At 35.8% G+C, this 26,475-nt stretch overlaps 2 protein-coding genes and 1 non-coding gene across 3 annotated transcripts; 2 read left to right on the top strand and 1 right to left on the bottom strand.

The window, feature by feature from the left end:
- The first annotated feature begins 19,838 nt into the window (after positions 1–19,838).
- On the top strand, positions 19,839–20,771 carry LOC131617852 (RING-H2 finger protein ATL29-like). The gene has a single exon (XM_058889107.1). The coding sequence runs from the start codon at positions 19,839–19,841 to the stop codon at positions 20,769–20,771; it is 933 nt and encodes a 310-aa protein (XP_058745090.1).
- Positions 20,772–21,963: 1,192 nt separating this feature from the next.
- LOC131621206 (small nucleolar RNA snoR135) lies at positions 21,964–22,103 on the top strand. The gene has a single exon (XR_009289531.1). It is a non-coding gene; the product is annotated as a small nucleolar RNA snoR135 (small nucleolar RNA).
- A 2,060-nt stretch (positions 22,104–24,163) lies between these two features.
- Positions 24,164–24,886, bottom strand: LOC131619717 (AT-hook motif nuclear-localized protein 28-like). Its single transcript, XM_058890783.1, has one exon. It carries the CDS (start codon positions 24,884–24,886, stop codon positions 24,164–24,166), a length of 723 nt encoding a protein of 240 aa, XP_058746766.1.
- Positions 24,887–26,475: the final 1,589 nt, after the last annotated feature.

Here is a 26,475-nt window from a genome sequence, read left to right as displayed (position 1 = left end):
ACCTAAACAGGTTCTTGGAAATGGTGATAATTTGTCTTGCATAAGACAGCTTGAGGAAACTCCTAGAAAGGATCGTGAGATTCGTCTTAAAGAAGACCACATAAAGAGTTACGGTGTAATGTATCAACCAATGTATGTAATGCATGATTTGTTCATATTTGTATGATGCTCCAATGATAGGTTATTAATAACCAAAGCGTATATAGTTCGCTGGAGTTGCAGGTCTGTTTGTTAAGATGGGGTGTGATGCTAGCGCGATTTCCCAATACCTGTTTTGTTTGAGCTTGGAAGATCGTAGTTAGGAGAAAGATTTGTTCGATGTTGTAAAGTGCGAGAACGCCCTTTTCCCTTTTGTTGTGTGTCTTGCGGATTTGATATCCATTGCCCCAGTATTTCATGGAGAAAGATGCTTATGAAGGAAGTGCCCCAGGGAATAGCCTTGTCATATGCTTCGATGTTTAGATTGAAGGGTGTGCCCCTGATCTCCAGGTCATGGAAGGTTATCCATAGTGTTCTATCCTTTGAATTTGAATTCTTCCCATGTCTGACATGCCCCTGTTTGAGATTGCTTTGAGATGTGCCCCAAGTCGATTGAACCTTAGGAAGACTGCCCCTAGTTAATTGGATGTTCGATTGTATGCCCCTGTGCTCCTTGAAATTTTTGCCCCTGTTTAGGAGAACCCCCTAGATGTGGTTCCCCCGACTCCAGGGTCTTTATTAGAAATGATCACCTTTAATTAACCCATTTCGAGATTTCCTCGATGCTAAGTGTATACTCGTAGATGGTGTTGTACTTTTTGAGAAGTAGCTCCAATGGAATGCGTATGCAAGTTTTGAAATCGAAGTCCGTTATAAATTAGGACTGGATGGTTTTGAAAAGAATGCTTGAAGAAGCATAGTGATTAGAAGTAGTTTTAACAAACATAGGAGTCAGTATAACAAATTCCTGCTTAATATGCTTTCGTAGTTAACCTTGCCTCAATTAGGACTTTTAAATGTTGTAACTTGGCCTGGTTCATGTTTTAAGAAACAATGGGTATAAGGCTCAAAATTTTATTTATCCCACCCCTTTCTCCTTGATGTTCTCCAGATCCTAAAAATTCGCCTAATCCAATGGATGTGCTTTGTTTGCAAGAGTATTGTTTCAGTACTGGTGTTACGCAGAAGCCTTAGTAGAGATCCAAGCATTGATGAAAATGTTGTAGAGATCCAAGCATTGATGCAAAGCTTTGACGATTTAGCAATCACAGGATTATCCTTGGTATGTCGCCTTTGTTTTTATCCCTTATTTTTGCATGAACCAATTCCTTTTGAATTTGGTCCATCGGGATGCCCTAAATTTTGCCTAAGTCGTTTTTCTCTTTCGTGGAATTTTTCATTTTGACTTAGCGGGCGCTTTTCTCCTTTTTGCTTTTGAATACTCCTTTTGAGATTAATCTTTGGATATTGAATGTTGTGACTGCTATGTTGATTTTGATTTGCAAGCTTCACCTTTGATACTTCCTCGATCTTGAATGGTGTAATGAGGAAGAGGATTGTTACGAATGTTATCTCCATTGCTTCCTCAATCTTGGGTGAATGCGAGGAAGAAGATATGCTTGAACCTTATGCTTGGATTGACTGATTCTCTTGACAACCAAAATACATCATTGAGTTAGTTGAAATCTACCCTGCCCCTGGTTAAAATCAAGGTTCTTTTGAAAAGTAGAAACAAACTCCAACTCCTGGCTCGAGGGGGTAACGAGGGATTAACATCCTTATATCTCCACTGTTTGGGAATTGAAGCAATGCCTGTACATCCTCGGCTCGGTCTTACCTTGAAAGCATATGTTTAGCTGGACTTAGTTATTTGTATTCGTCATTCTCCCTCAAGTTTGTTAATACTCTTAGATTTGAAATTTGAAATAGAATAGAAGTGTACGAGTGAAAACTCGTGGTAGTGGGTGAATGAATTGACTCCAAAACCTGCATGGTCATCCCATTAGAATTGCTAATCCGAAGGTACAGCTTTTTATCTTGAGTAACACTTAGCGGTTGTAAGGGTTGAGATAGTGAGCATGGTAAACACCTATTGATCATAGGGATAATCTCCTTTGTAGATCCACTTACCTTGTTTCACTCCTTAGATTCTTAAACTTGTAGAAGTGAGGGCAACCTCGAATTTTCTTTGGACATGTCAAACCTGGCGGGAATAAATCGTTAGCGGTGAGTTTTCGTCGTATCGGAACTTCATGAGTTTCCTTTGACTGAACCTCTTTTGCTTCTCCTGAGGACAGTATCACCTATGACCCTTTTTTCCTTTGGTGTGGGGCTGACATATGTCGCATTCCCTCCATTGTAGTCATGCATTTCTGCTTAGGGTATTGCCCCAGTTGGACTGACCCTTGCCCCAGGTTACCGTAGAGTGTTAAGTGCCAAATTGTAGTTATTTTGTGTATGTAAATAGTGGCACTTATCAATGCTTTTTGTTAATACCGTTTGAATAATCCCCCGTTTTTGTGTAATTACGTTTACTTTACGAATACTTGTATTTTCATATACTTTTATACCGTTTGATAGTTTTGTTGTATTTTTGTAGGTATTCTTGCGTTTTCGGAGCCTTGAGGAATAAAGTGTCGAAGACACGGCTGCGAGAGCCTTGAGGAAATAATTCTGCTGTTTTGGTGCAGGGCGCTTCGCGCGCTGTAGGGCGCGTCGCGCCCTCTTTGCAGTTTGAAGAGCTTAGTCTGGCAGAAGTTAGGGCGCGTCGCGCCGGATTTGGGCGCGTCGCGCTCTAGGGCGGTTTGGTAAATTTATACAGGGCGCGTCGCACTGAAGTAGGGCGCGTCGCGCCCACTGCGAAACTCAGTTTTGTATAAATAGTTAATAACAGATTTTTTAGGTTTTTCATCACCTCTTCTTGACAAGTTGAGCTCTGATCCTTTTTTGGTAGTTTAGAGGCTTAGGAAACACCATTGGGTGCGACGTCATGTGGATTGATCATGGATCTGACTCGATTTCATTGTACCGGTGAGATCTTTCCGGTTCATCTTCTCTCTTCCCTTTGTTTCATTTCAATGGTGGGTGTTGTATGTATGTTTCTACTCTTATTGTATGTATATTTGTGGATCTTGGGATCGTTTATATATTCGCTTTACAAATCATCATTGTTGTTGTTCTTGATCTTTTGTCTTAAATGCTCTGGATTTGTGTTGTTGCAGACATGGACACCATAGATCTTGATTAGGAATGATAACTGTTAGTTTCTGGGTTGCAGACATGGATTCAGGACTAACAATCGTAGTGGGTATCGAGTCTAATGCCTCCGTGTTGTTTGTGTCGGTGGAGAAATCGCTGATGTGAATAGTACGGTTGAGCTTTCGTCGGTGTTGCAGACATGGACACCGATGTGGCATCTCGAGTGATGCCCGGTGATGTTGATGCGTATTGTGAGTGTCGAGCGATCGATCTTCAGATTTAAGTATTCGACGGGTAGAACGAAATGCAATTCCATAACTATTTCTGTTAGACTATTGAGATTATTTATCTGCTTTTATTTACTTTTCCCGCATTTACCTTTCCGCACCCATTCATGAAACTTAGAACGCGAGATAGTCGAACGGCAGTTCTTCTCACCAATCTCTGTGGACACGATAATTCCCGGATGAATACTTCCAAATCTTTTGTTGCTTGCCGCTTTACCGCTCCAACAAAATGGCGCCGTTGCCGGGGATTGGTTGAGATTAATCGCATTGCGATGGTTTTATGTTTTAAGTTTCGTATAGTTTTGATTAAGTGTTTGGGCAGGTCATTTTCTTTAGGTTGCGTTTGAGGCGAAAGCATTGGCGTACCGCGAGGAAGTTTCTTACCATTCGCGAAACAATAAAGGCGTCGAGCTAACGACGTTAAACGAGCGCTTGTTGGGAGGCACCCCAACGGTTTTATTTTTCTGTTTTTCTGTAATTGAGTTGTGTAGGTGTTAAGTGGTGGCTCACTGGAAAATCTGTCTTTTTAGACTGGTCTGGTTTTTCTGGTGTAGCGCGCGTCGCGCGCTCATGGGTGCGTCGCGCGCTGGGTTGCTTTTGGCCAGTGACCTCTTTTTAACGGGTCACTCGGCTCGCCTTTTTCCCACTTACACCAAGGCTTTATAGTATAGTATTTTATCGATTTATTTTTAATTCTTTTGTTTGTGTTTAGACTCAAATTTTGGCCCGGTTACTTGGAGTCGCATTTGATAATTCTCCAATTTTGATTAATTCAACATGCCAATTGTGCGGTAATGATTGTTCAAATTTGTACGTGGCAATGTACTCGTTTATCGCTTTCTATAGCATAGCATGTTTTGGAGACTTTTCATTTGTACAATTTTCATACTATTCATTCTTTTTGCATAACTTGCTCATGACTTGAATCACAATTAGTTTTTCCTTTTTACCATAAATGTGAGGTGGCTTTCCATTGTGTATATATGTGAGTGACCGACATTTCTTGTTTTAACTGGATATTATTATGTTTAATCTTTCGTATGTATTGATTTTGTGAATGCACGAAAGTGATCAAGGCACTTGTTTGATTTTGAGCACAACTACCATAAGCCAAATGTCATTTTACCTTGTGAGGGTGTGACCATTAGTAACCCCTTTTGAGCCTTTTTGTCAATCTCCATACTGTTTTTGCTTAATGCTTGTCTATGAGCGTTTGGTTTTCATATGTGTATGGATGTTTGATTCTTTGTTTTCTTGACCTTAACTATGATGTTTAGTTGGATTTTTACCTTGCCTTAGAAAGTAGGGAGTATTCACTTTATGTTATGGTTGAATTCAAGTTGGGGAGAAGGTGTTTGCCTCTTTATGTTGTGATTGATGTGAGGTTAAGAAAAGAAAAAGAAAAAGAAAAAAAAAAGTGAGAAAGAAAGAAAAGAAAAAGAAAGAAAAAAAGAGAAAAGCTTGAAAAAGAAAAGAACAAAAAGAGTTTTGAATAAGAGTGTGCTAATAAGTTTTGTGTTTGGTGTGAAATTTGTGATGAAGAGAAAAGTTGGATTGAAATTGTATTGTTTGAAACTTTGTGGAAGTAATTACTCCCTTAGGTTTAGGCAAGTTTTTGTTTCGATTAGCTTTAGGACTTATCACTTGTTTGTTAACCGAGCCACATTACAACCTTGAAAGCCCTTGTGATTCGTGTCGTTGCATTTTCAATACTATTTTTAGATGAACGCATAATTTTGTCTATTGTTTGCAAGATTGTTGGATGAGTGTTCAAAGTCCTCACCTTTCTGTGTTTTTCATCTACCGATGAGTTTTTGCTAGACGTGATTCGTGATTGAGCTTGTTTTTGTTTAGAATGTTTTGTATGATTTTTGTACTTAGGAATCGTTTCATTTTCATGTTGTCGTTGTAGGATAGTGGTAAGTGTTTACTTTGTTCGTACGTTTTTGTTTGAACCGTACAATTGTTTCGTTTTTCTAAACTTTGTTGATTCTTGATTCTTTGGATTTTTAATTTTGCGATTTGAGTGTTTGGCCCTGTTTGAGGACAAACAGATTCTAGTTGGGGAGAGTTGTTAAGTGCCAAATTGTAGTTATTTTGTGTATGTAAATAGTGGCACTTATCAATGCTTTTTGTTAATACCGTTTGAATAATCCCCCGTTTTTGTGTAATTACGTTTACTTTACGAATACTTGTATTTTCATATACTTTTATACCGTTTGATAGTTTTGTTGTATTTTTGTAGGTATTCTTGCGTTTTCGGAGCCTTGAGGAATAAAGTGTCGAAGACACGGCTGCGAGAGCCTTGAGGAAATAATTCTGCTGTTCTGGTGCAGGGCGCTTCGCGCGCTGTAGGGCGCGTCGCGCCCTCTTTGCAGTTTGAAGAGCTTAGTCTGGCAGAAGTTAGGGCGCGTCGCGCCGGATTTGGGCGCGTCGCGCTCTAGGGCGGTTTGGTAAATTTATACAGGGCGCGTCGCACTGAAGTAGGGCGCGTCGCGCCCACTGCGAAACTCAGTTTTGTATAAATAGTTAATAACAGATTTTTTAGGTTTTTCATCACCTCTTCTTGACAAGTTGAGCTCTGGTCCTTTTTTGGTAGTTTAGAGGCTTAGGAAACACCATTGGGTGCGACGTCATGTGGATTGATCATGGATCTGACTCGATTTCATTGTACCGGTGAGATCTTTCCGGTTCATCTTCTCTCTTCCCTTTGTTTCATTTCAATGGTGGGTGTTGTATGTATGTTTCTACTCTTATTGTATGTATATTTGTGGATCTTGGGATCGTTTATATATTCGCTTTACAAATCATCATTGTTGTTGTTCTTGATCTTTTTGCTTAAATGCTCTGGATTTGTGTTGTTGCAGACATGGACACCATAGATCTTGATTAGGAATGATAACTGTTAGTTTCTGGGTTGCAGACATGGATTCAGGACTAACAATCGTAGTGGGTATCGAGTCTAATGCCTCCGTGTTGTTTGTGTCGGTGGAGAAATCGCTGATGTGAATAGTACGGTTGAGCTTTCGTCGGTGTTGCAGACATGGACACCGATGTGGCATCTCGAGTGATGCCCGGTGATGTTGATGCGTATTGTGAGTGTCGAGCGATCGATCTTCAGATTTAAGTATTCGACGGGTAGAACGAAATGCAATTCCATAACTATTTCTCTTAGACTATTGAGATTATTTATCTGCTTTTATTTACTTTTCCCGCATTTACCTTTCCGCACCCATTCATGAAACTTAGAACGCGAGATAGTCGAACGGCAGTTCTTCTCACCAATCTCTGTGGACACGATAATTCCCGGATGAATACTTCCAAATCTTTTGTTGCTTGCCGCTTTACCGCTCCAACATAGAGCGTCCTTGAAAGTTTGATATGTTCTAAGATGAACCCCTTTATGACTAGATACATCTTGAGTGTATCTATGAGGGAACTCTTTGTTGAACTGATCCTTGCTCGATGAAAACCTTTATTGTATTCATAATCCTGTTATGACAAGGCATGGACACGTGGTTGGCATAATGGAAGACATCCCCTTTTTTTTAGCAAGACCCAGATCTTTTATTCTCCTTTCTCCCTAGTTTTTTTTCTTTGATTTTTTTGGGAGTTTCGGGAAACCGGCTAGCATGGTTGGTATGGATGCGGGCGAAGATAGAAATGCAGATGAGCATGTATGAATGCATGAAAATGCCAATGCACGCGTAAGCGAGAGACTCCTTGTATTGTAACTCCGTGTATGCAGACGTGTAACATATGATCCTAGGGATGGCCTTAGAGGCGACATTAGACCCTCTTGGAATCTTTGCAGGATAAATGTTATGACACGCTAAAGGAAATCCCTTGGATTCGAGAGTATGCAGAAGATAGCGGCTAGTGACCGTTCAAGATAGTCACTAAATCTCATGGCCATCGAGAGGCCAATCAACGTGTACCAATGAATTTGTCCCTCGTGGGAAGGTTCTCCATGCGGAACACAACCTATCTAAGGACGATATGGACGAAGAGAAATCCATACAGGCTAGGGATGTGATGTGTAAACGGAGATCCCAAACTCTACAAGTTAGAGGGTGCGCGGGAATAAGCATGGAGTGACCGTTTAGGACAGTCACTAGATTTCATAGCCATCGAGAGGCCAATCGAACGCATGCTAGTGAAGTTGTCCTTCGGGGAAGGACGCGTCATTGTGGAAACACGTGGATGTAACAGAAAATCCCTGTATGCTAGGGAGTACATAGTAGCAAGCACGGGGTGACCGTTCACGACAATCACCGAATCGCATGGCCATCGAGAGGCCAATTGACGTGCGTTAATGGAAATGTCCTTCGTGGGAAGGACGCGTAGTTGTAAGAATACAAGGATATAAAAATAAAATCCCCACAGACTAGGGGATGCATAGATGGTGATGTCTTCCGTGGGAAAGACACGGTCTTTTAGAAATTAGAATCCCTACAGGCTAGGGACCACGTAGGGATACCTACAAAAATCGAAACACATAGATATTCGAAGTATATAAACTGCAAACATATAGCAAGCACAAGAGTACGAAAGTCCTAAGTTCATAGGTTCGACGTAGGGGGCTCTAGGGAGCCAACCTTTTTATGGGGGGTTCTAGAAGGTCTCATGGGGTCGTTCGTAGCCTCCGAGACTTTTTGTCTCTTTGGGTTTTAGAACAACTCATTTTATCCATGAGGTTCGAATTTTTGGGGTAGGTTCCCGGAGAGATCAGCCAAGTATCCAGTCCTGCCCTCAACAAAGTCAAGCCTCGTTTTGGACATTTCCGAATACTCAACCCACTCCGAGTGGAATTATCAATGAGACTCGTAGGAGATTCATACTCCCCTATTGGTCTCAAAGTTAACTCCCACACTTAGGGTTTAACACAACATAAAAAAAAACACCAGCAAATATAATAGGAATAAATATTCACTTAAATAGATATTTAATTAAATTGCAGTAATGAAATTGAAAAGGAAAATAAATAAATAAATAAAATTTAAATATTTAAAACTAACCTTGAACTCCAGCCGCTTGCGATTTAAAAAAAATACAATACGCAGCAAATATTTAAGTAATAATCCACTAATTGAAGACACAAAAGCTCCTTTGAAGAATCCTCAACTCATTTCAAGTCATCTTCAAAGCTCTTTCAAAACTCCAACATTGTGTAAGTTTTCAAAATTTTTAATTCATTGCTAAAATTGATTTTTAAGTTAGTTATAATAAATAAAATTGTATATGTTGGTGTTTGGATGTTAAAAAATAAATTTTGGATGAGTTAAGGAAAGAAGTAGAAGCTCTACAAAAATGGTTGTTCTCAAGTGCATATCCAAAATCCCCTCTAACTAGTTTCAGATATGTGTAGCAACCTGCCTAAAATTTAGAGCTTAGAGAGTCGCCACCTATTCTACCAAGGCGAATAGGAAACCTATGCAGTCAAGAGATCAGGGTAAGATACTATATTCAGGACGAGGGAAGGTGTTAGGCACCCTCAACCCTTTCCTATTGGCTTTGAATCTAAGGTAAAGGTTTGTGGCAAAAATTATCGAAGTTTATAGGTAAGGAAATGAATAAGGGGAAAATTGAGATTTTAGGGAAGGGGACTCGCCTTGTTGCCAAGTGCCTACGTACCTCCTTATGGAGGATCAGAGTCTACGTAGTTCGGGCAGGATTGTACGCCTTAGAATTTGATTTGAATGGTTTGAAGTTGATTTGAAATTGTCTTGAAATGCGAAGTTCGAAGGTATTTTGGATTACCTTATCGTAGTTGTGAACATCGCAATGTTTGCAGGGATAAAAATCCGTAGTAATGTGGTTTAGTGTATTTTGAGTGTTTTAGGATTTTGGGCGTACAACCCTGGTTTGATATGGCACTATTAATCGCAATGATCAATAGATTCGATCACCATAGTTAAAAGATTAGAAAGGAATTGCTGGCAATTTTAATCGATTGATTCGACTATCACTTTTAGCAAATTGAAGTATTTTAATTATTAATGAATTTGTATTTTTATACTGTTACCTCTCATAACCGATTAATACGATTACAAATAATAACAAATTGATAAGGTATGCTAATCATCATAACCAATAAGATGGTTAAAACCATTTAGCAAAATAATGTTTATTTTAATTTATAGGATTTGATTAATTAAATTAATCGATTATTAATCATCGCGACCAATAAATTTAGTCAAAACGAATAATAAATTGAACCCTAATATCTTTGGCCGAATGGCTAATGGGATTGAGCAAACCCTAATGCACTCGCAATTTTAATAGGGTTTTTATTGTGATTTTATAAGGATAATAATTAATACTAAAATAGATTAAATCGATATAATCGAGATAATCGGGAGGAAATCCTAAACCCTAGTCTAATCTTATTTTATTATTCTAAACCTAAAATAAATTGATTAAATTAAATCTATATTAACATTTTTTACAATTAAATAATCATATAAGTTATATAAAAAAATATAAAGAAAATAAATAAAAAAACCTGGATCGGATCCTGTGTGGCAAGCTTGAGAAGGTCTATGGTATGTGCCTCCATCCTGGTGCGTTAGATCTGGATCTGGCATGATCCCGCGGTTGATGTCTAGAGGCGTATGGTAAGCCTGGGTGGCTGCAGTGCACTAAATCTGAAGATCAGGAGACTTAAAGAAAATGAAGAAAATATATGCAGGAGGTGGGATTCGAACCCCCATCCCAAGAGTTACAAGCGCCCCATGTTACCACCCAGGCTACAGTCATTGGTTGTTCACCTTATGACCTTATGTTTTAATGTACAAAACGAGCGAATAACAACAAATAAAAACAAAGGAGCGCGCAGCCCCTTCTTCTTCCTCTCCGCCATGCTAATCCTCACCCCTGCGAATTTCACTTTTATACAGCACAGCAAATAAATATTAAAAGAAATCATATGATTCATCGCATGAATTTACAGATTCAAGGTTTCAACACCATGGCCAGGGGAGTCCGACTCTGTGCGTTTCGGGCGGAGGTGAGGATCGCGGCCTTGGTTCGTTTGATCAGACGGAAACCGTCGTGGATCCGCAGAGGGTGGAGCGCGGCGGCGGTGAGAAGGGGAGTCCGATGGTGGCGTTTGCGATGGGCGTGCTTTGGTGGTTGTCGCCGGCGATGATAGATTGTTGCTGCAAGCGTTATTGTCTTAGGATTGCCATTGTGATGCTTATCTGTATGTGAAAGTATGTACAATGAGAGTGATAGGCATATCTGTTAAGCACCAACGTGAGAATGTTCCCCTAATGAATAAAAATTCCCCTCCCCGGTGTTAGAAAACTTTTTTCTATTTATGTTAGTCAATTTAGGGTTTTTTCTTTTACACCTAATGGGCCTATTGCCCAATTAACCCAATAATTATAAAATTAATAAACCTAAATAGAAAAATACTATTAATCCTAATATTACTAAAGAAACAAATTCTTATATTAAAATTAATAATTTGTTAACAATGGTAATTAGAATTAATAATACTTAACAATCCGATAAAAATAGGTTATGCACCAAGAATTAGCCAATTATTTAAAATGGACTTTCAAACGATCAAACCTTATGGTGGACTGGATTGGGCCAAATGTTTGGGCTCAGATATTCCCCAATCCTAACTCCTATTTTAATTCAGGATATTTCATAAGAGCGCGGGTTTGACAATAGGAATGTCAAACCCCATGACTCTTAATTTTGACTCCTGATAAATAGCATGAATTGATCGGGAAAATTTTGGGGTATGACAATATGCACTTGCAAAATCTTCCCTGAGTTTTTTTTTTATTTTCAAGTTTTTTAAATTGCTTGTTTCAGGAAAATGGCTGACAACCAAGCACCGACCAATCAACTAAGACAATGAAGGCCAAGCCAGACAGCCTTTGTTCGGCGCGAGAGAGCCACACAGGAAGGAATGACTCGGGGACGGGGTCCTAGACTAGGAGGAAGAGCCTACATTGTCCACATCTACAATGAGGAGTCGTCTGTCTTGGGCTTCATCCTCTCGTGCCCATGAGCAAATTGAGGTTTCATGTGAGAAATAGGTTCACCCAGAGCATGACGAGCTTGCTCAGGAGGAGGTTCACCAAGAGCATGGCGAGGTTTCTCAAGACGATGTTCATGATGCACATGTTATCCGGTTCGACACAGCAATGAAGGGGGCGAACCAAAGCTTCCTGAGAAGTTCGTCTGTAACACCCCAAATCTACCCCGCAATTATAGGCGAAAATCAGAGTGCATTTAAAATCTTCATCAAACGATGGGATGTCACAATTCGACTTAACCAAACAAACATACTTATATTGCATTTAATAAAGATACATAGCATTCGGAACAAAACTTCATTCACCACTTACAACTTAAACTTATAAACACATTTCAATTCAACTTAACACAAATATCATCATGGAATACAATAATCATATAATAACGACTAATCCCCCCCGAGTGCTACGTATCAGAGCAATGGACACCAACTCGACTTGCCATAAAGCAACATAAAGACTTCACATAGATAACCTCGAACATCCACGACTAATCTTGAGTACCTGCCCATTTCCCATGGTAGGGTAAATATCAGCAAAGGGGTGAGATATGTTACAATATAAAGGAATGCATGATAAATAATATAGGAGATATAGATCATACATAATTTCACCACTTCGCATCACATAACATCTTGCAACAAGTTTCACCGCAAAACAACTTATCAATATAATACAACTTTCAAAACGGCAACGATGTCATTAATCACATATTCAAATATACACGTATGATATCAAATACGTCACAACAAACATATCATTATCACGTCACAACAACACCTCGTCATCTCAACAATCCAAACACAATTCAAATGCAATTCAAATGCGACTCGAATGTGACTCAAACTTATGCATATGCATGTGGTACCATTGGAGTAAAACTCCCGTCTCAAACAGTTTGCCATTGGGCCGTCTCAAACATTTTCCACAAGGGCCGTCTCACACATTTGCCACAAGGGCCGTCTCAAACATTTGCCACAAGGGCCGTCTCAAACAATGCAATGGATGCGACTCAAATGATGCACATCCGCAAACACAAATTAAACCACTTAATCAACTTAAACAACATAATCAACTTGAACGACATAATCAACTTAAACAACATAACCACATCAACTAAACAACATCAACTCAATGCCAAGGTTCTATGGCAATAACCGTATCATAGTAATTTACCACATCTTAATCACGTCATGACATCATATCAACATACAACATCTATTCAACTTCATTCTTATCAACATAATACAAATTATCAACAATGACCATAGGGTCTACAACAACAACGACAAGTTCATCATGTTATAGCAACAATAACAATTTAACATATTGCACAACAACAACAAACATCAACATGTTACAACAAAAACAACAATTCATCATGTTACAACAACAACAATTCATTATATTTCACAACAACAACCAACATCAACATGTTACAACAATAACAACGATTCATCATGTTACAACAACAACAATTCATTATATTGCACAACAACAACAACACATTCATCATGTTCCTTAATTTAAGTAATCATCATAATACGTTATATTCAATCTCATACATATTGTTAAGTCATCGCATGACATCTTCGTCGACTCATACGTATCAAATACGCATAATTAATCGCATATAGCATACAACATCTTTGTTAATCATGCATATCATCACATACATCATTATCTCATTCATCATAAAGAAGGTACTTATCATCATCTCAATAACGTTGTATCATCATAAGAAAACATACGCCAAGTTATACTACAACACAATTATGTCAATTCATCGCAAAGAGCATACTTCATTTGTTAACACAACATAGTTCATCACTTAATCCTAATAAACATAATAGGAAAATATATCATATGGATCATTTTATTGCATCATGGTATAGTTCATTGCGTTAGCTTTCCAACGCTTCGAACGGCGCCTAAAACGGAGTTACGGATCAAAAGTTACATCATTTCAAAGTTGAGAAAAAGTTCTGCAAAACAGGGTTCGCGGCGCCAACAGGGTTCGCGGCGCGAACTGAGCTAATTCAAAAATTCCTAACTTTCTGCCAGACAGTTCGCGGCGCCAACAGAGGTTCGCGGCGCGAACTGGCGATTTCAGAAACCCCCAAAACACAGAAAACAGCATACGAAACCCATCCAAAAACCCCCAAACTCAACCCAATCAAGCTGAAAACACCAACCATCATGAACAACAATGGAATACATGTTATAAACACAAATACAACACATATTATGGATCTTCTAACATCATAACAATCATCAAACATCAATTAAAACACATTTCAAATCATGAATTTACACATTTGTTCATAAATTCTAACATCTCTACACACAACTTCCATGGAGAATAACATACAATCTAACCCACCATATACATCATCATGCCAACCCTTAGAGAGTAAGAACTCCACCCTTACCTTAGCAAAAGCTTCACCTTCAATGGAGTCATCCCTCTCTTCATGCCATAGCTTTCCTTCTTCCTCTCTTCTTTCTCTTCTTTCTCTTCTTTCCCACAAAATGAGTTATGAGGTTTAATCTCTAAAACCCTAACTCTTACTATCTTTTCACTAATGGGCTTAACCCATAACCCATCCATTGTGTTATATTCTTCCACTTTGGCCCAATTCATAATATCTCTTTAATTACTCAATTAATCCGAATAACACACATAAATAAATAACCACACCACATAACCGAATATTATTTCCAATAATATTCCACATTTACCATCGATCCATAACTTTAACAATACTAACTCGCAATTGTACATCTCTGACTAATCCGACTTATTAATCTGACCATAACTTAACTGCTCAAATTAACATATTAATTCAAATTACGCCTTTAGAGTAATACCGATAAATCCCAACTTCAACTAATTCCAACGAATAAATCCTTAATAATTTAATTAAATAATTAATTAAATTTGGGGCGTTACATCGTCTGACACTTCACTCTTGATATACTATCATGACCATGCCACTCGACATATTTGGGATGTAGAGGGTTTTTTTTTTGCATTTTTTCATTTAAATAGTTTACTTACAAATATGGGTTTAATAACTAACATTGAAGTTGTTATTTATTTAAACTGCAGGTTGAGTGGTTTAATGAAGTTGTTGCCGGATCTAGACTTGGAGGATTATAATCTACCGATTGTGTTACCATAAGCCATATCATGCAGGGGGAATTTTCTGAAAGGTGGCACAAAGAGACGTCTTCTTCCCACTTTTGTGTTGGAGAGTTGACGATCACCCTCCACAACATGGCTTGTCTGCTCCACCTGCCTATTAGAGGGAAGTTAATCAACCATTCATGGATACAAAGAGTTGAGGCTATTGAGTGGATGATAGATTATCTGGGTATGGATCTATTTGCAGCAGATTATGAGTGCAAAATAACGAATGGGGCGCACGTCAGGATCTCTATTCCGAAAGAACTTTATGAACACCACTTGGTGGCGGCAGCTGGGGACGAGGATGAGGGTGAAGCAGTTTTTGTTAAGTACCACCGCGGTTGTGCTTTGCGGTGTTGGTTCATGTTCTTAGTTGACACGTCCCTCTTTATGGACAAAAGTGCAACCTACGTGGATATGACATGCCTTTAGTGTTTTATTGATTTGATTGTAGTTCATGAGTGGAACTGGGGGCCTTCATTCTAGTATACCTATACAAGAAGCTGAATGAAGCCTGCAACTGGAGGACCAGGCAGTTTACTGACTCTTGCACACTCCTCACATTACCTTTCAACTCAACTATATCACATTTAATATGTTATTTATTTACTTGTACTTACATTTTTTGCCATTTGTGTTTCAGTGCTGGATCATCTCTTACTTCCACCGTATTCATGGCTATGATCCTGATCTATTGCATATTAACAACATGCCTAAGGCTCCAAGATACATCCTCCAGAGGGGGAATCATAAAGTGGCGTTATATCGGGTATACCTCAATCGTACTGCTCACGATGCCATAAACTAGACGCCCTTTCGTGATTACGACCATGTTGTCCCCTTCGACCACATCTCATTATATTCATAATGGTTAGCAGGTGGGACAAACACCATGGTCAGATATCTACCGGGGCGGTGCATCAAACAGTTTGGACGTGTGCAGATGATACCTAGGTTCCATTTGAGGCTACTTCTGACAATATTATCCGCCGAGCTCTCACAGATATCTTTTAGGATTGGGAGCATCATTTAGTTCCAGAGGAGTATTGGGAGATGCGGGCATCCCAGAGGTGGCACTATGTAGATGGATATGTGACATGGTTTTTTAAAGTGTCACATCCTATCATGATACCGGATGCTCCTGGGCGTCCATCTAAGCCAACGCATGAGGAGCTCTTGGAGAATCAGCAAGTCGAGGATTACAATGCCACTGATGTCCTGCCGATATGTCAGCGGATACAATTGATGGAACAAGAGGCATTAAATAAAGGGATCATTCAGGAGGGCGGTGCAGAGGTGGTTGCCATAGTTGAGAGGATGGTAATGGAGGCGTCCAGTACGACGGGTTATAGGAGGCATATGAGGTCGTAGGGGGTTAGGATTAGGCATACTCAGTAGTAGCAGTAGCCTATGTTTTATGATTTTATTTCGAGTTGTAATATTTGTATATTTTGCCCTTTCAGACCAACCGTTGTACTGTATTTTGATATTTTGGAATGTTTTACGTAGTTGTTATTTTTAATTCATTTTATCGGATAAATGGTATCAAGTTTAGTTAGTACGTTTCTCTAATTTTTAACAATATAATTATGAAGTTTTTACAAAAATCACAGCCACAAAGCAAAATTCGCATATGCATATCCGAAATATGTTTTAGATGGTTTCGGAAATGCATATGCGAAAAAACATCTGATATTTTAATTTCAATGCTAAAATAATAAAACTTGTAAAAAAGGTCATTCCGGATATGCATATCAGAAACAACTTAAAATATGAAAAAAAATATGTGTTCGGATATACATATGTGAAGGGTATTTTAGGATTTTCAAGATATTTTTCACCCTATACAATTGTACAAAGAGATACTCTAACATGTATGGTATGATATGGTGTTGATGAAAAATGAAATGAAAATTTGGATGAAATAAGTGTGAAAACGTGAGAGAGGGAGGATGAAAAGGGAAGATGTAATTTTTTTTCCTTTGTCTTTTAGTCTCAAACTAACATTTAACACTTAAAAGAAAAAGTATTATTAGTTAATTAAACAAAAGAAACATGTTAATTTTAAAATGAATATCACTATTTTTTGTTTTGATTATTTGGATTAAAAAATCAAATAAAAAGGAATCACATTGAATAAAACATGAAAACTCGTAGGCGTGAAAAATAAAATGAACACAACAAGCTTATTTATATGTAATGTTGTTCAGTAAAATTAACCGATGCAGATCAATTATTAAAAGTAAAAATACCTAAATAAAAATACTCAAATTGAAATTGAATAAAGAGAGGACACACGCCAATACAAAAAATCAAGTGAGTGCACCAAACGGATCTACGTGTAATATTGTTCAATAAAACATACAGTCGCAGGTCTAAATTCAAAAAAATTCATTCACTAATTTTATGCGCAATTGAAAATTGCTTCAATCAGTGTGTTTGCAAAACTGAACTGTCAACCCACTCTAATGGCCGTCGCAGGCAAGGACGCCCATCATTGGTGTGCAGGGGCGTGATGGTTAGCCCGTTATTAGGAATGACGACCTTCATCATTTCTAGGTGCTAATTTTCTACCAGAACGCATAACAGTCCCCGAATGCAAATTTCTTTCCTCTAATTAGGGGTGAAAATAGGCTAGGCTAGGTTAGGCTTTATAAGGTCTGAGTCTGACTTATGATATACTTGAAAGGCCTAAGCCTACCCTGTGGCCTATAATAGACTCTCATTTTTTGCCTGGCCTGAAAGTCTATTTAAAAGCCTATTTTTCATTATGGTTTTCAATTAATCCATATTATTTAAGAAACCTTATAAGTCGTCTTATATATGCATATATATGCCGACCTATTTAGCCTTTGTTCTAATATATGCATATATAGACTTGCTTATTAAGCTTTTTTTCTAATATACATGCAAATATATGCTGATCTATTTAGCCTATTTTTAATATACATGAAAATATAGGCCGGCCTATAAGACTTTATAGGATTTTTAATAGCCTAAGCCTCACCTATTTTATTAAATAGGCTTTTAAAAAAGCCTAAGCCTGATTTTTTTTTTTAAATAAGTCTGGCTTAGTCTGACCTTATATAGGCTAGGCCATAGACCCCTGTAGTCGGGCTAGTCGGGCTGGCCTATTCCAACCCCCTAACTCTAATGCATCCTACACTACATATCAGCAACTATACAAATTACAATTATGCATTTCACAACAAAACAACTTATCATGTTATCAATTAAAAAAAACTAACATGCAACCAACAATTCAAAGCATGAAATTCATAAGAGAATAAAAAAACACTCGCGAAAACCCTTGTTTTCCCACACAAGCATCAAAACCTCAAAATTTAGTTTTGAAATCCACTATCTAAGAACCCCACCTCTTAAAACAACCTAGAATTTGAAAATCAGAGGTTATAAGGATGATTGATGATGATCCAGCCACAAGCTTTGATCATGCAAGCCTCTTTTCCTCACTTTCTTTCCCTTTTCACGTTTTCACTTCTCACTCTCTAATTTCTGATTTTGAAAACAAGTCAAAATGGAATGGGAAGGCCAAATGAGAGTTTTCTAGTAAAAGCTCGTTTAAGGAGAAAATGCCAAAAAAACTCTCATTTAGCCCAAAGTTTCCATATATGCCATTTCTCTCAAAATTCATTAAGTTCTAACTTCTAATATCACTACTAATTATAAATAATTAGGTGACATTAGGCACTTATATAAAAGATAAAATGTGATATTAAATTCTCCCCCCTTAAATTGAAATTCATCCTCGACTTTATAGAAACATACCTGAAGAGATGAGGATAATTCTCCCGCATCTCATACTGCTCCTAAGTAGCTTCGTTGGGGTGCAACTCCTTCCACAACACATTCACTTGAGGTATCTCATTCTTTCAGAGTGCCTTAACTTCATAATATGGAAGTACATTTATTACAAGATGGATAAATCAAAAGACAATGGACTTAAAATCCTAAGAAAAAAAATTACCACGGAAACAACAAATTAGCCACTGTATCTTCTGCTTCAATTTGATTCATAAGCTAGAAAAAAAAAATCAGCTAAGTTCTAATTCCCATTAATATACTTTTTGAGCATTATTTGGATTCACATTGTTGCGTTTCTTATAAATGTGCAGTTGAAATTTTTTTGTTTGTTTATGGTTCTTGACAAACACTTGAATAACAATTTTTCCATCACAAGAGAAAGAAGGTAAACCTTTTTTCCTTCTTTAAAAGTAAATATTTCATGGCCTTGTTACATCTTATAACTCATCAACTTCTTATATTATTCAGATGCTAGATAGATTGAATTGGTTTGGTTGATTTACATAAATTGCTTTTTCTTACAATGACATTTCGAAGAATATGAAGCAAAGATTACATAGGTATATTTTTTTTTATTTCTAATGAAAAGTGGTCAAATTTACATGACTTTTGCATTATATAGTCATAAACATTAATTTGTATATTTTTCTATTTATTTGTAGTTTTTAGGAAGGTAAATTTGTGATAATTGTTGGTGGGTGGAAATATGTTAGCATGGACCTCAATGATATATTGAATGGAAAGTGAATTATACAGTTTCTGATTTATTGAACCGCCTAATTTAATTCAAATGTTAGTTCTGACATCAATAGTACCAGTCTTATTGATCGCAGTTGTTCGCTGGGAATCAAATCATAATCCTGCTTATTAAATTGCAGCTTCATTGTAAAATAAATTATAGTTAGTTTCTTTTTCTTTTCTATTTTATAATTTCATAATAATAATTTATTTACTAATTGCTTATTCATGCACTAACTACATACACTCTCATTAGTGTTTGGTTATAAGTGCTTGTCCTTCTCACAAAGACTCGCTCAAAACCAACCTTTCAAACCAACCAAGGGCTATAAATCACTCACAACATCACTGTCTCATATCAACCCATCATCTAATACTCAAACACATTCTCTCCCTTAAAATCCTCTCTTAAAAAATAGTAATATTAACATGAAGAAAAAAAACTAATCACCACTTTACTTACCTTCTTTCACACCACTTGTTTTGTTCACAAACTCCTCTCATCCATGCAAACAACAAAGTGTGGAACGTCCGGAATAACCACCCATCCTCACTCTCCCGGCAATGTCTTCATCGGAACCTGATTACGAAATCCCGCCGGCTCCTACATACCGGACCCCACCGGCCCTAGTAGCCTTCACCCTCACCGTCCTCATATTAGCCTTTGTGGCTTTCAGCATTGTGTATCTTTGTAAGTATTGTTTTCAAGGCCTTTTCAACACTTGGGCCTTACAACGCACAACCTCGGGTTCCCTCGTACGTCTTTCGCCCGAGCGATCGCCGCCTAGAGGACTCGACAATACCCTTCTAGATAAATTCCCTACTTTTGTTTACTCCTCTGTGAAAGATCTACGTGAGGAAAAGAGTTACAGCTTAGAATGCGCGATTTGTTTGCTCGAGTTTGAGGATGATAGCATGCTTCGTCATCTAACCATTTGTTGCCATGTTTTCCATCAAGAATGTATTGATTTATGGCTTGAATCTCATAAGACATGTCCGGTTTGTCGAACCGACCTCGATTTAAATCCGACTTTAAAACACGGAGACAATGACAATGACAACGACAACAACAATAACAACAACAATGACACCGTTGGTGCAGACGAGGGCAATGTACATTTACCATGCGATGCTATACGTATTGATGTTGGAGAAGAGGAAAGAGACACTGTTGGTGAGATCACTGGAGCTCAAATAAATGCAACAGGCCAACATGATTGTGAGAATTCGAGCATGCCACGAGGCGAAGAACCTAGGTTTTCGAAGTCGCATTCGACGGGGCATTCTATAGTAATGATTAGAGGTGAAGAGAAAGATGATGCAAAATATACATTGAGATTGCCTCAACATGTTATGAGAGTAGGGCACAGCAGCTCTAAGAGTTGTACAACTTATAATGAAATGGCATTGATAGAGCCTACACCTTGTAGTAATTGTGGTTTTGTTAAACCAGTAGCTGGCTCCTCTTCACTTGCTCATCATACTCAAGAAGCGTGAGGACACTCAGAAAAACGATCCCCACATAGACACAGTAACATCAGTAATAATTTGAAAAAATAATAAATTGAACATAATTACAAGTGTCGATGCAGATGTCCAACACAGATACGGACACAGAAATACCTGTTTTCAAAAGTGTCGGTGTTACATAGTTCTTCATTTTTTTCTCTTCTTCATTTGCTCTAATTCTTTGATGTTCAACTTTCACTTCTTTAGGTTGAGACTTTAGATATAGACTCTTAGAAGATAAATGTACCAAGCTTTTTAAAGGTGCAAGCAATTAGTTACATGTGGTTACTTAGTTTCTTAATCAAGTTTACTATTCAAGAGTTTTTAAATGGAAACTTTTTTTTTTCAAAATATTATATAGTGCTATTAAAATTGATATTTTAATTTTTATCAGCAAATTGTTCCCCTTGCATGACACACACTGTTTCACTCTCACACTAGTTATTTTAATATTGAATGAAATTCATTAAGATTCATATTAGAGTTAATTAATGATGGGTCATGAGTTCTATGAAGTAGTGAAGGAGACAATTGATTAGAGTTGGCTAACATTGCGACTTGTTTTTGTGGAGACACAAAGATGTTAGGGTATTCTACAATGGATTTAAGAATCTTTGAAATAAGCAAAGTTATCTATTATATATATTAAAATAAATTTTTAATATATTTACTACATAAAATTATTTTTGGTATATTAAATTATTTTTGTCACATCACTCATAATATTATGTGACATCTTTTAAAATTTATTTTTATTTTTTAAAATTCAAAATTATATAGAATCTTTACTTAAGATCTTGAGTTCGAATCCTAAACAATACAACAACAAAAATTAACCTGATAATTACTTACATATTTTAATAAGACTTATAAAACAATGCTTATATTTTTCTTACAATAAATTTTTAATTATATGTCTCATAACTACTTCCTTAACATTTTTTGATGAGATTTTTATAGGCACAAGACAATATTTTGTGAAAAATAGGCTTGAAATATCTTTTTTTAGGTTCTCATCTTTCTCGCAGATTTTGGTATAGTTTTTTTTGCAAAAACTCAAATACAATATAAGATCTGCACGTTCTTTCATATAATTTTTACTCTAAATCTTCTTTTGTATTTGTTTTTTTATTTGTTTTATTTTATTGTATATGTGAGATCTTATTTATTTTGATACTAAACAGCGATAGTGTGTATCAGTGTTATTGTGTGTTTATTACATTTTTTCGAAAATATTCTATGCTAAATTAAGTTGATAAAATGAATAGTTGTGTTTTATTTTTTATGTTGAGAATCACAACAATCTATTTCTCTACATATTTCGATTTAATTATGTTTTTTAAACAATTTTAGATGAAAAAAATTACAATATAATACATATATCATTTTCTTATATATCAATAGTATATTCGAAATTCAATTCACTACAACATTTTATTTTTATTATAAGAAGTATTTTGAAATGTATGGATATAAAACTCATTTTGAACTAAATTTTTTAAAAACACGAGAATCACTCGAACTAAATATACTTCTGAAAAGACAAGATTACACATTGAGTTTTTATTTGAGATCACAAGTTCAAATACCAAAGTATATTATTTCAAATATCATTTTTTTTAACATTAGAGTAATAAAATTTAAAATTTAATGGTCATATATCATTTATATAAAACAAATTTACTTTTTTGAGAGACAAATTAATTTTACACCAATAAATCATATCTTAAAAATCATTTAAATTATTTCAATTACATAAAATATGAAAAAATAAATTAAACACATTTGCCCAACGCCTGAACTATATTCTAGTTTACATTATTTATGGTCACCTATGTAGTATGTAGTGTAAGTGTTAATATGTAAGTTAGACTAGAAAAAATAATTTTAGATGGAATTCTTTATTTTCAATAGTATATATGTGTTGAAATCTATCAATAGTCTCATTTGAGGATCAAATTCCTACTTAAGGTTTCCCAACCACAAATTACTACTAGATGATAACTTGTATGTTTGCATTTAGTTTTTTTATCTTATTTTTAGTTGAATTTATTGTTTTTGATTTGAAATTATGGTAGTAATGAGTAGATATTTTTTATACAATATGATAACATTTTATTTAATATCTCTATAATATCTTCTTAATTTTATTATAGTTTTTTTAATCCACGTATACCATAATATTAATTTAATTCAAACTTTTGTTTTTATCCTTTTCTTTGTGATACTCTCGAACCAACGAGTGTAAAATCTCCTTTTTGTAATATTAATATTTTATAATAGTGTGAGGGAAATTGTTTTCTAGTTTTTAGGTAGAATAAATTTTTGTAATTAAAGAAGGAATTATCAATTCTTCATTAATTAGTAGGGGTGGCAAAACGGTCCTGATTCGTAAGGCATATCCATTTTCACTAATCGTGACAGAATTAAAATTTCCTAACTAAATTTTGCTAGGTTGAAATTATTACGGATTTGGGGGACGTCACTAAATTCATTTATGATGGAATTTTAGTGCATTTGTGACGGAAAACTATTCCCTTTAAATTAAGTTTTTTTAGTATAGACTGTAAATCGATATGTCCATAATGGCCCTACTCGCCTTAAATCAACAAGATTTATCTCAACTTCTATAGAGCATCACGAACCCACGTAGAGAGCTTAAGTTGACATAGGCAGCGTGAAACCAACCTACACTGGCATGGACTAGCTTGCCGCGATAAGATGAGGGGGAAAGGTCACAAAAGTATGAAATCAACTCAATTTTGGGGACTACGATCTGACTCACCCATAAGTTACGTAACGACTTATCAGATATTATGTGGTTGATTTCCTGATAAACAAACATGATAATGATGGTAAGAATTTGTAACCGTTGTAATGTATGTAAACAACCATAGATTATAAAAAGCCATGAATGTATGTGGTACTATTAACTCCCCAACATGGGAGGAACAGAGCATTAAAATGTAGTAATTATGTAACAAAAACTCTCGAGGGCCTAATAGGCAGGAGCGACTATATGTATGTATGTCTGTTCTCAAAACGAGATGAGTTATTCACATATTCACACTAATATAGTTTTATCTTATCCTACATAAAAGATGTCGCATATATTTTACATTTTTTAAGTACACAATCAAAGTTTAATTATGTTTAATATACACCTGCTTTAAAAAGAAAAACCATGATACATTTTCAAGATAAATGCAACATGCAATGCGAAAAAAAATAAAATAAATAATTTACTACAACATGTTTTATTTTATATTGAAATGGTTGTATGAAAACAACAAATTAAGCACATTTTATTACAGCATTAATGAAAGATATTGAAAACAACAACTCGCAAATCCTCCAGATTCATTCATATCTAGTAATTATTAGTAAAAGTGGGGTTGTGCCAGTGCATGAGCATTGGACACATTGGCAATGTTGTTTTTGTCGTTATGTTGTGGAACAACATCATTATGGACGACAGCACCATCAAGTCTTGGATCAACCTTTTTATCTTCACGGTGGTTTCCATTGTTGGAGGTCATCCTATAAAACTTTGGCTTCCTACAAAGAGTGGCAGAAATCAAAACAACACTTGCAGCCCTAACCTTTCCTCTAACAACTCCACCAAATACTTGACCATGATTATCAGACAAGAAAATGGTAAAAGAAGAATATGCAGGGTCGACGACAAACTCCGAAGGAACACGATCAGAATCTGGATTAAAGTAAGTTCCAGTAAGAGATGTCATTTGCAAGTTTCCTCTGATAGTGAATGGAGAGTTTAGAGACGCCGAGTTGAGAAGTGTAACCTCAGAGACAAGACCAGAACCTCTCAACACTAATATATCAGCTTGATGACAACGTGTTGTCTTTCTTATCGACTCGATGACATCTTTTCCAACAGGAATTTTAATAAGAATAGGTTCCATGAAGGTTTCAGGGTCTACCATGATCATGGTAGGTGGTGTAGGTTTGTTCTTGGAGCCTTTAGGTCTACCCCTGGATCTCTTGGAGAAAGGTGTGGCTAGATCCTCTGAGAGATCTTCAGGGTAACTAATGCGCCTGTCAAAGGAGGGAGATCTTGGAGAAAATACATTATTTGCCATTGTTGAAAAATATAATCATGGAGATAATGTATCAGAATATTTATAGTAGTATTATAAAATGCAATTGTTTATTAAAAAATGATGATGATGTGTATTTGTAGTATTGCAAAATATGACATATAAACAATGCACTTCTCAAAACTTTGAAAACTTAAGTTTTAATCAATAATTATAATTACACGTTAGCATATAAATATGTTATTTACTTATAAAAATATATTTTAAATATTTATTTTAAAAAACTATTTATTGTGTGTTTGTTTCCCCGACAGAATATGTCACAAACGCGCGTCCAAGTAAAGCTAGAATTTATAGCTTCTTAAATTAACAACAAAATGTCACTCAAACGTAATCTTTTTTATTATAAACGCCAAACGGAACACCCCATTACTCTCTTCTCTTTAGTCATAGTTATGTATAATTCATTATTGATTAGATTTTACTATTAAAATATTTCTAAATAATGCCTTGAATTATTTGAAAAACATATAAGGTATACATTATATATTTTGTACCTATAGTCACTGGTCAAACAATTAAATATTTTAATAGTAAATAATTATTTACTAAAAAAGATAGCATATTAATCACAATTAATTTTTTATTATAATTACTACCAAAATTAATTAAAAAATAATAATCAAATGATTTGGATAGTAACACCACGTGTTGAATAGTCATCATTATCACATTTTAGTCTTTACTAATATTTTATTTTAATTTGTGATTTTTAAAAGAAAAGCATATTAAAATATATTATAATAATAAGGCTAAATTACAGTTTTGGTCCGTTTCCGTTCTAATCTCATATTCTCAACTTTAATAAAAAAAATATTGATGCGTAAATCTTTTGTATTTGTAGCGCTTGTTTGATAACGTGGCATGAGACATATTGATTTTTTATCATCCAAATCATTTTATAAATAAATTATTAATTAATATATAATTAATTGATTAATTGTTTTTTATAAAGATTTTTAGAAATTTATATGAAAATTAATTAATCAATTAATGAATTTTAAAGACATATCAATTTGACTAAAAGCCCATCTCTGTAGCCCATCAGTTTATACTTAATTGTTTGTGAATGATATATACACATTCAAATTAAATAGTGTTCACAAAATGTGGGAGTGTATTACAAAACCACTGGCTTATTTTATACACATTGATTTTCAACATTTTTTTTACACTAAACCACTACTTTATTTTCACACACTTCCTCTATCTAATTCCTTTCACACAACCATTTCCAGCATTACCCATTGTTCACAGGAAACATAGCATCTAGTTTTAACATATAAGTAATTTAAAAAATAAATATAGAAAGGTATTCATCTTTTCTGTGTAATGAGAGTAGTCTTTAATGTTTATCAATTCTTTGGTGTATGAAGGCACTAACTTGAAATTTTCAAATGAAAGCAACAAATTTATCAATGTCTCGTTATTAGTAATTGCATCACATGTTGGAGGATCATGATGCCGTAGTAAGACAACTAATAACAACTATGAAAATAATCCAAGCTTCTCCTTACAGCATATGAAATTGATTGCCAAAGAGAGAAGCAACTCATTAGTATGGGGAGGCC

Source organism: Vicia villosa, linkage group LG7 (assembly GCF_029867415.1).
Source record: "Vicia villosa cultivar HV-30 ecotype Madison, WI linkage group LG7, Vvil1.0, whole genome shotgun sequence".
Taxonomy (NCBI): domain Eukaryota; kingdom Viridiplantae; phylum Streptophyta; class Magnoliopsida; order Fabales; family Fabaceae; genus Vicia; species Vicia villosa.
This window is presented reverse-complemented; position numbering and strand designations above follow the sequence as displayed.